Source organism: Pteropus vampyrus, unplaced genomic scaffold (assembly GCF_000151845.1).
Source record: "Pteropus vampyrus isolate Shadow unplaced genomic scaffold, Pvam_2.0 Scaffold260, whole genome shotgun sequence".
In the NCBI taxonomy this organism is placed as follows: Eukaryota; Metazoa; Chordata; class Mammalia; order Chiroptera; family Pteropodidae; genus Pteropus; species Pteropus vampyrus.
In genome coordinates, this window is record NW_011889041.1 from 1095559 (window position 1) to 1107223 (window position 11665).

General features: G+C 34.9%; 1 protein-coding gene across 1 annotated transcript in view; it reads left to right on the forward strand.

The window, feature by feature from the left end:
* The window catches only part of COL21A1 (collagen type XXI alpha 1 chain), a 166960-nt gene that overhangs the window by 89891 nt on the left and 65404 nt on the right, over positions 1–11665 (forward strand). The window contains exons 11-12 of the mRNA XM_023520361.1: positions 6538–6591; positions 6689–6742. Of these exons, the coding sequence (XP_023376129.1) occupies positions 6538–6591; positions 6689–6742 (108 nt within the window). The remainder of the gene's footprint in view (positions 1–6537; positions 6592–6688; positions 6743–11665) is intronic.

Consider the following 11665-nt stretch of genomic DNA (forward strand, 5'->3'; position numbering starts at 1 on the left):
TTTCATTTAGAAGAGAGTAACTGGGAGAGCAAGAGCTCCAAAGACAGCCTATGGGGGAGGATTTACTGAACTTCAGGTTTACTCCAAACAAAAGAAATAACTATTCTTTGGCTTGGAAAGGAGAATTAAAGGGGGCAGCTTAATTATGAAGTGGATAAAACATTCTTCTAGAGAGAACAGTTTCTACCTGAATTCTCATTTCACCTCAGTTTAAGTTCCTTCACAAAAGGATTTATTGTCTCACTGTCTCCCACTTCCATAACATACACAAACCCTCATGAGAGTCTCACTGATAAACTAAAACATGAACCATTTGCCTCAAATGAACTATTTTACACTTGGGCAGTTTATTTTCCTTTTCTGTAATAAATTGTTATTTAAAAATTATCTGTTCCATAAAGCTTCCTAGACAAAGCTAAGTTGACTAGCTAAATCATTTTTCTCCAACACGTCCGTCATGTAAATCTCATATATGGATCTTTCCAAGTTTATCTCATGTCTCTTAAATAGATTACTTATATTTTATGTATTATAGATAGTATATACAAGAACGATGTGTATAGACATTATATATGTACTAATGTTATTTGTATATTTATTAAATTCTTCAAGGAATTGTTTGGTTATACATGTAGCATTTGGGATTTTAAAGATAAACTTATGCTTATATTGTATTTTCTTTCGAGTGTAATCTCTATGAATACAGGGCCATTTCTACGAATATTTCTAGAGCCTTCCATGATAGTGACTGGTTGGTCTCAATAAGTATTTATATGTTTGTTTGCTTATTTATTCATTCTTTCATTCATCCACTCATATACTCAATATTGGTTGGGTGTTTACTGTTTTCCTGGCACTCTTCTAGGCTAAGGATATATAGCAAAGAACAAAATAGAGGAAAACTGCTGTTTTTAAGCTCACATTCCACTGGAGAGAGACATATAATCAATCCATAGTAATAATTAAAAAATAAGTAAATAATATCAGATAGTAGTAAGTACTATGGAAAAAATATTTCAGGACAGCAAGAGAGGAAATGGGGTTTGCTATTAGTCACTTCCCTTTGAATATAAAGCAAAATTACTAGAGATTTCTGTTGGGAAATAAGAATTATTAATAATGGTATGTTACCTTAAAAAGTTGTTCATTCTCCTTTTGAAGTAAGCTTAGTATAACTTTAAGTGTAACTTTACTTGGGGAATGAAGCAATTTACTTAAGTTTAATTAAATTCCATGAACCAAGCTATATCTGCAGAGATTATTTGTCAAAGGTAGGCAATGTTTTTCTTTCATGTATTTAGCTCAAGGCAAATATTGTGGAAAAACAGATGATGTTGCTTTGTATATATCGCCTATCTACCTTTACCTAACGGAGGGAGGATTAGATTTAGATCAAATTTTATTTATAGTAAATGTAATTTGCTTTAATTTGAAGTAGCAATTCTGGTTTTCTCCCCAACAGAAGCCTATAGCTTCTCATCAAATATAAATCGTTTATCTTAGTCCATTAAACTATTTAAAATTTTTTGTGCTACTTTACTTTTGCTTTCAAATAAACTATATTTTCCTCCAGAGTCTCTTCCTCAGTCAGTGATATCATCAGCCATCCTTTTGTACAAGCCAGCATCCTGGGCATCATTCCACAACTCCAAATTCCTCACCTCCTGTAACCCATCATCAGGTTAGACTAACTATACCTTGAACGGACTCAGGTTCTGTCTACCATTGTCTCTTCTCTGCAGAAACCTCTCACATGGTCTTCATGCTTTCTCTTCCTCCCTTCAATCTATTCTCCACAGTATAGCAAGTGAACTCTTCAAAGCTCAAGTCTGATTGTGTGAACGCCTGGTTTAGTGGCTTGGATAAAGATCAAAGTCCTTTATAAAACCCACAAACTGTTCACAGAGCCTGCAGTCTACCATTCTACTCTTGAATGCAGCATACATACATACATCTCTTCTATCATCTCCAGAGATATGACTTATCCTATAATGATGCATGGCACAATGAATGAGTTTCTTTTATGCACTATGCTTTTTTAAGTGTTCCTTTGAGGTTATGTGCCAGGGGGAAGACTTCCCTGACTTCCTACTCTTCATCTCTCATAGCATCACACTTATTTCTCAGAACTTAGCTTAGGTGTAATGTTACATTAATGTGATCTGTTAGTCAAATAATTTGATCAAAGTTTATAAACCACTTGACTTATAGTTGGGTTAGGTGGAAAACAAAATACTTTCAATATTAATTATATACATGGAAAGATGGAGATTCATGAATATTCTTGGAACTTAGTTGTATAGAGCTATAAAGTCTGCCAATGACTGGAAGAATTCACAGTGGACATACATTTGATTTTGGTTACCTAGTTACCCTGGCTATATTACCCTAAGCATCTGTTGAGATTTTGGAAACTTTAAAGGCAATTATGTAGCAGAATAAACTTTAAATCACATTCTTACATTAAAAATAAGAGTGACATCCCAAATAATTTCTCTGGATCTTATTCTCATTCAGTTTAGAGCATTTAAAGGAAACTAATTACTTTCTCCTCCTCATTTTTTTTTAAACATGTATTTAGATTGGCAAACTATTTTATGATATGATTAGAATTTGGCTCAGAAGAGATTGTGACCCTTGCACATTTGATGATTTTATTTCCAATTTCCATTTCAAAGCTATACATCTTTCCTGGAGCATTGTAACTATGAATCATGGAAGAAAAGTAAATTGATTCTGTGTACTTCAACCCTACAATTTGGCAGCAAGAATATTTTTTTCCTATAAAATGACTCATTTACAAAGAAACTTTTTCTGAACATGGAAAAGGCTTAAGTACTGTCAGAAATCTTGCAGATGGGGGTGGTGTGGATATTTGGACCTGCAAATAACTGCAAAATGGTAAAATTAATGGTGAATAATATTGAGCAGTAAAAGATGGTGTGTAAGTTATACAGAAATATGTGTTTAGAAAAATAAAAACTCAGTAAGGTATATGAAAAGCTTATCATTTTTCCTATTTCAGGGTATTTTTCTTGTTTTAGTGTGCCCTGCTATGAGTCAACCAATGTTTTATTTCTTGCTCCTCTTGGAAATGGTCCTCTGCTGTAATATTCCTCCCTGTTAACCTTTATTTTCCTGATTTTTAGTCCAAAATTTGTTTTTCTGAATTTTATCCAATTTCTCCGGGTGATTTACCCTGATGTCCCCCAGATTGGATGTGGTTTTGGTTTTGTTTAATTTGTTACTAATCATGCTTCCTCTCAATTCTAAAATAACTTTTAAATTTCTTTATACAACTAAGATTTCAAGACTGCATCTCACTGTAAGTTAAGAAAAAAAGACCAACAATATAGCTTGGTTCTTGTATTGTGGGAAGCGTTTATTCTTCCTACATTGTAGTCCTTTCAAAAACAAAACCAAAAGAGCCATTTGAAGTATACTGAGTCCTTGTTCACATGTTCAGGATTACATTGGTATGAATGTTGAAAAAGTCTTAAATCATAACGATAATGACTGGACCTGCCACTCCTTATACACCAATAGTGGCTGTTAAGGCTATGGAGTAACGTTCTGTAGAAGTGTTCTCATGGTTTTGTGCAACAGGCACTGAGTCTAAAGAAAAGAAACTTGCATTTATTGAGTTCCTAACATCTGCCAGACATTGTCACCTGTGACATTATTGGTTTCTTTTCATAAGTGAAGCAGGTATTATCCTGTTTCATGGTGAAAAAAACCCTGAAGCTTAGCTAGGCACAGTGACTTAGCCAAAATCCCATAGAAAGGAAGGAGCAAAACTTCGGCTCAAGGTCTTTTCCAATTTCAAGATTCCTTGTCTTTCCACTTCACTGTGTTGCCTCCTAGGATTTGGGGATTTGATGACTCTGCCTGAGGTCACATTATGAGTCAGAGGTGAGCTGGGAACACAGTCTGGGACATCTCCACATTGCTTAAATCCACTAAAATGTGATGTGTCTTCCTTAACAAATTCATTACATTAACTTCTTTGAAGGGGGCAGACAGCATGGCAACTTTTGATCTTCTATAAGAGATTAACTTTCTGAAAAAAGTAATGAAGCCAATATGGCATTTGGCTTAACTTTTGAAAAAATGTGAAAGAAAAATAATTCATTAAATGTGAACTTTGCAGATGACCAATCATTTTGATAAATAGCTAATCCCCATGGTAACTTTCTTTTGAGGAATTTTATGAAAATTCCTTTCCTCTGGGCACCTAGAACCTTAAACAATTTAAAAGTAGTCTGGTTAAATGGGCTTCATTGCATAATTATTAATCCTTCTAGAATCATAAGATCTGATCTTCCATGAAGCATTTTCTGATAGACGGTATCACCACTGGTTCTATCAACTTATTAGCTGTGTAACTTTGTAGAAGCTACTTAACTTTCTGTGCCTTGGTTTCCTCATTTTACAATGGGGATAAGGTAGAACCTACATTTAAGACTGGTTGTGAGGATTAAATGAAGTATTTAGTCTGGAACATGACAAAGAGTATATAAATCATTGCTATTATTATTTTTTCCAATTATAACAGCCTGTTGTAAATCATGTCAGACTATCCAGAGAATGCATAGAAGGTCTGAAGAATCTATAGGACATCCCAGGTAGTGACATTCACAAGTAACTTAGCTCTATTTGGGCATGTGCTAGCAGTGCTGGAGTTGAAATTCAGTTCCATGCCTATTGATTCCTAAGTTGTTGACGAAGAGATTCAGTGATAACTACAGTGGTATAGATATAAGGCTGAGCAAACTCTGTGTAGATTGACTTCTTTCATCTGACCAATCTCGAGAACATGAACCACATGGTATTACTAAAAGTTTCAATATGCTATTGGAAACAGCATAAACATAATGTGGTTCCTTGGGGAAAGATTTTTTTCATACTTGTATGCAGTATGGATAACTTGACAGTAACTTCCTTGTTTGTTTGAATAACAAAAAGTTTGCCAAACAATCTGTTCAATGCTGAAAATATAGAAATGAGTTAGACCTGGTTGCTCATCTCAAAGGGGCACATAATTCAGAGACAGAGAGACAGTGCTAGCCCAGAGAGTGTACGGTGGGGTTGAAAATTGCAGGTTGTTTTGTATGGAGTATGGAAAAGGCTGATTATGAAACTTGTTCACTAGTGAAGTAAAATGTTTAAGGATTGGGCAAAGGGATTCAAGAGAGAAATTTGAGTTTGAGAAATTCTGGAGAAAGCATAATGATACACTCTGTGAAGAACTCAATGGGATATCAAGGAGAGGCTGATAGTTGGTGATAGAAATTATGAAGTTGTGACTCTGGGAGTAACAGAGCATTTTACAAAATAAGAAATACAAGTGCTTTTAAAAAGAGAAAAACAATAACACTGATCTTTTTGAGACAACCACTGTTGTTGTTGTTGTTGTTGTTGTTGTTGTTGTTGTTATTGTTAGAGCTAGCAAAGAATAGTAAAAAGAATATTTAAAAATGTGACTGGAAAAGCAGGGAATTATTATGTCTCTAAAAGTGCAGCTAAAAATATACTGATGATTGAGTGAATAAAAGACCAGCGCAGATACCCATGAGTAATCACATGAAAATGAAGCTTTTAGATTTAAGAATGAAGATGTAATTGAAAACATTAATGGGATCTGTGTTAATACTTTTGACAATGGAAAAATGTACCCAAATAGTAGGATCTGAGAAAGATGGACATGAACAGAGAATGGGAAAAAGATGGAATCTCAATAAGAGTGGTAAATGTGTTCGCAGGTACCGAGTGGTCCAAGTCTACCTGACACTGACTGTGGGAAGCCTAGATAAATGTTCAGAGCCAGCAAGTTTGTTTTGGACTTTCATTGCCATGTGCTGAGTGAAGAATGAATAATTTGCCCCTGTCTAAAAAAGTACTATTTTACCAAGGGTCCAGTTTCTGAAGGGATGTGTAAGAAACAATAGAGATGAAAGTGCTCATCTCAGCAGACAGCTCAGCCCTGGGAGGTGGGGGCTGGAGGGACATGTCACAGCCACGTTCTTGGGGTTAACATCAGAGGCTTTCTAAAATGAATAATCCAAAGGCTGTTATAAGACTTACTCTGAAGAATAAATAACATTCATCAAAGTTTAATTTATTTTAGGGATGAACTCAGATGGCCATTAATCAGGTAGTTTAAAAATGTATTCCATTTGTTTAATCCTCCAATCTTAAATGTTTTTCTCTCAAATATGTTGAATACATTTCTAATGTGCAGAACACTTCTTTAAGACCTGTAAACACTGGCTTTGTATTTCCATCAAAGAAGCCTCTTTTAATTGAAGCATTTCTAAGTTTTTTAAAAAAATTAATTTAGAGATATTTAAGACCTTTTTTCTAAAGACCAAAACATATGAATTCCTTATTAAACATTGGGTGCTTTATTATCTTGGTTTCTTAAACTAAATGAAGTCTTAGGTGTAAGAAACTCAAGACAGGCCTGAATCCTAAAATGGGGGCTACTCTTTGTGAATAGGATGGAATGTTAATATTTCTTGCTTATTTTTCTTTTAGGGATATCAGGGAATTGCAGGATCACCCGGTGTTCCAGGATCCCCAGGAACAGAAGTACGTGATCTTATTTATACACATTTTAGAGGTACCGTTTCTAGTGAATAAAAAAAAAAAACATAATTAACAGAATTTTATTTTGTGGTTAATTTAGGGAGCACGAGGACTACCAGGTTACAAAGGAGAACCAGGCAGAGATGGCGAAAAGGTAAACACACACACACAAAAATGTGTCCAGTTTATTTAGTCACTTAAAGAAGACAAAGGATGTTACCTATGATGACTCCCATTCACTCATGTTCACCTTGGTGAATTCCAAGATTTATGGGCTCAAAAATTTGTCAGTGTCCATTGGCTAATAAAGTTTTTATCACTAGTTGGATGTAGTTATCATCGATGACCATTGTCAGATGAAACAAGTACTGACATTGTCTTGATGCCATGTTCTCTCCTTGTGGTTAAGCTCTAGGGGAGCTGCCTTCTGAGAAGGGAGAGAATTATGTAGATGGAATGTGTCCTTTGTTAGCCACAGATAACCCAATACCCACATATCTACCATCCGGCAGGTGGCCTTTTGGCTTAGCCTTACTGGACTTCTCCCTTAGAACTTCAGTGGGTACAAACAACATTTGAACTGCTGACTTTCCTTTTTTACTGCTTTGGGATTTGCCAATCTTTCTATTAAAGTACACATTCTTTAAATATGTTCAATATATTAGTACCTCCCCATGTATTCAGTCAAGGCCTACTGGCCCTGATAGCTGGTCCATGTCCAAAATGACCATTTGTGTTTGCTCAGCTCTCCATGTTGATTTGTTAGCTAAATTTGTAAAGCAAATCGTATAAGTTTTTTTGAAGGCATTTTGCTATTTGCTTCTGATAAAAACCTGTACCAATTTTCTAACTACAATCCTTACAAAATTATTTCCTTTTAAAAATAATGTGTACAGCATTCATATGTGAGAAACACTGATGTAGACTATATTCTTTTTATGTTTTTATGGTTGTTCATGGTGGCTACAGAAATTATAACTGCTAACGTATCATGTTTGGATGGTTGTCTAGCAGATCTCATTATGGATCTGCCACTTTCAAGCTATTGGATCTTGGGCATGTTACTTAATGTCTTGAATTTTATTTTCTTCATTGAGACAATAGGGATATATTTATAGGATTTTGTGAGGATTAAATGAAATAATGTATGAGAAATACTTAGCATGGTACCTGGTACAGTGTTTTTCTTAACTAGATGGTTGTTCTTTTTGTTCTGCTTTGTTCATCAAGTAGCATGGTTGCTGTTGGGTTGGAGCATGGGGTGGGCTGGCATATGTCATGGGCAGGACATGGGTTAGAGTGGTCACCAAGGCAAACAGGAGGGGTACTGACTGGAAAAGAAACAAAAATGATAATATAGATCGAGGCAGATTTATAATGTGAGGAGACTTAAAGGAAGTAGAGCAGTAGCTGTAGGTGACATTATTCCTGAAGAAATAGTATAAAATCCTCTCATCTACAGAGTAGTCCTGGGCCTTTATGAATATTTTTAGCCACTTAGCAATCTTTGCCTATTTTAAATGATGAAGGTGCATCTTAAGAGATGAAAGCGAGCAGGCCAGGCCCACAGGAATGGGAGATGCCTTATATAATTTCATGCTCTGGGGATATCCTGAAAAATAACTTAACCTCCTCTGGGTGTATGGGGAATTCCATTAGGAAGGTGAGGAGGATACCTCTTCTGAGGAGATCTACATTCTAGTCTACAGGATCACTGCTGTTTTTTTTGACATTCTTACAAATAACCTGATTTTGGCATTGGGGGATACATAAACATGTGCATATATGAGAGATTACATCTATGAATAGATAAATGAATAAATTTATTTTTCCATTTACTGGGGTTTTAGAGACAAGGTATGAAAGGAGGTTTTTATACATCTTAAAAGAATTGGAGTGAGTTTCCTTGGGAGTAGATATGCCTTTTTTTAAAATTAAAGGAATAACATAAATTCTATTAGTCATATCTCAAACTAACTGCTCTATTGTTTGGGGGTATTATGCTGTCTTTAATGTTGATTGTAATTTTTTAAATTGTCTATGATTTTTACCTTTTATCCAAGTAGATAAATAAGATTTATGTTTATGCAAAAAGGTCTGTTTTTAGCCCATGATTTCACTTAAAATTGATTGTTTTCTAAAATTTATTGTTTGGGCATAAATCTGATTTGTCACAGTAATTGAGGGCCTAAAATCACCACATGCTATCATCTAAGTTCCACCTCACATTCTCTGTGGCTTCAGAGCTCTTTATCTAGAGTTAAAATAATTTAATAGGTTAGTTGAAGACTTTTCCTTGGTTGTTCCTCTATAACATGGTTCCTTGATTTTCAGAAATGGAAATGTTAAAAAGTATACCCCTGAGATGGCCTTGACTTGTGGCAGTGCAGGGTATTTTTTCCAGGCATCACACAGTTGCATTTGAGAGATTGTTACACACAATACTGTTCTCCATTAGGATATTTTTCCAGAACAATTTCCATCTTGTGGATTCCTCCAAAAACTTCCATAGTAGAAATTTCCACTTAAGATAATTAAAATTAGATACAATTTCTTGCTTACTTTAACATTTGTTCACATAGCAGACAAATCAAATGTACATAGATTTTGCAGGATTTTTTTTTCTCTAAATTTACAAATCAAAAGGAACAGCTATCTACCAAGTAGTCTTCAGTTAGTAACCAACTTTATAACATGCTTTAAAGCTATTCTTTGGAATCTACAAAATACTTTAAGTACTTCAAAATACTTCCTTAATGTTAAGAAAACCTAATGTATTTAAATCACATAGAGAAATATATTTTGTTAAAACTTATTGGGTTATATTGGTTAACTAATATGTATTTATGGGTTTTGAATAGTGTATTCAAAATTTTTCATGGCAAATTCAATTCTGGAGATACAAAGTGTTAATAATTTGTTTTTTAACCTGTCCAGACTTTGTACAAAGTTACCACTTTTTTTCTGGGTTTAAGAAATAAAATGTACTAATTATATGTAAAGTATCATTATAGAACAAATTATATTCTTCATTTTATTTCTTTGTTACAGAACTTGACATTTAAATGGTTCCTCAAGGCCTCATTTTCCCATTGTCCTCAGCATCCATACCAGAATATTTTGCGAAGAATGAGACTTCCCTGCTTAAATAAGTCCTTTACTGTCATTATCTGAGCTTTCAAAGTCAAAAGATTACATAGTGTTACAGTTATTTCTATTATAAAATCAATCATAATTAAATAATTCAAATAAATATATATATACATATACATATTTATACACGCACGCAGACACACACACATTGAGAACAGTGACAAAAGACCAAGCTAAAAGGGTTGTTAGGGAATAATAAGTTAAAACTTAGGGCATTAGTGATTTTACTTCTTCCAGTGTTCCTGCAGCCTCCCCACCCCCCAAAAAATAGTTTTAAAAATTAAAGCAAAGTCACTAGTGACATAGGAGGAAGAAAGAGTTGCCACTTTTTTCTGCTTTTTCAAAAAGAGAGAATAATCTACCTGTGTAGCTTTCTGAAAGCACTATAGCCCAGACACTGGTGCGTGCGTGTGTGTATGTCGGGGGAGGGGGCGAGAGGGCAGAGAGGCTTATGAGAGTGCCAAATCCTAACCACTAGACTATCAAGGAAGGTGAGAGAGGCTTCAAACAGTTATATATTACGGGTTGGGCTCTGAATTTAGGCTACTCCCGCAGCGCCCCCCCACCCCCAATCCCATACCCTAGTCATGCTTCTTAATCTCTTTAAACCTGGTTTTCAAAATCTGGAAAGTGGACGCCATGGTATTACTTCATAGCCTTGTTTTGAAGATTAAGCATTATAAATTAGTGATGAAAATGGTGATGATGATGATTTGTTTATTGGGACCACCATTCTGCAGTTTACCTAAGGTAAAAGTTTTGGAAATACCTTTTTTTTCATTTCTTTAAATGTTGAAGTGCTCCATGTGATGCAATCGCACAGGAATTCCCTAAACTTATGCCCACTACATTTACCCTCTTACCTGTGTATATACCTATATTCTGCCTTCTAGCCTGTTAATATGGATGAAATGTTCATATAATACCCAGTCTTCCCCTTGTGCTCTGGATCCCATCCTTCTTCATTACCTTGTGTTTTAATTAGCTCTTCTCACCTGTGTCATTAGTTTTTTTTTCTAGCTAAAATTTCACAAGAGCATAAAGGATGACCCATCTGAAATCAACCACGTAGCTTCTTCGAGCTAACACCCCATTTCTTCGTTTCGCATCACAGTATAAGTATGCCTTTACTCACTCTGTACTTTCTCACTTCCCGTTCTCTCTTTAACCCATGCCAGTAGGATTTCTATCCCAAATTTCTGCAGCATATTTAGATCATCAATGTCTACCACCTTTAAAATCCAGTAGTCGGTGTTTTCCAATGATCTCTTCTTATCTTGCTGGATGTCTCAGCAACATTTGACATAATTGACTATTTCCTTCTTCTTGAAATGATTTCTTCTCTTGGCTTCTGGGATACCACATGTTCCTAGATTTTCTCTTGCCTTCATTGGTTACTTTTTCACAGTTTAGCTATTATCTCTTCTTCTATCCACTCTCTAAATGTTGGGATGTTCCAGGTTCTGCCCTGTGCCCTTCCTCTCCTTCATTAACAGTCTGTTATTGTAACATTATTAAATATAAACTCATGGGAATATAAATTATGTAGCAAATATATAAATATACATATTATTGGTAAGTATAATAATGATTAACATAGTGATATAATTATTTTTTTTTTGTAATTAACATAATAAATAATAAAGTATTAAATGAACACACATACACGCATTTTGTTTTTTAATAAAATATTTTGCTTCATTTGACTCCACAGAATCTGTGGAATTGTCATAACCCGGGATTTTCAGAAAAACTTTCTCTACCTTTTACGGAAGGGTGGTACCACAGTTTTCTCTTCTTTTGTACGTTCTTTTCTCAGAGGCTCTTCTTCCAAAACAGCACTAGCTATGCCCTCCCTAAATATTCTTTGAAGTCCAGCTGTGTCGAGTCTCCCTCCTCTATATATGGTGCTGACCTGTAGGTG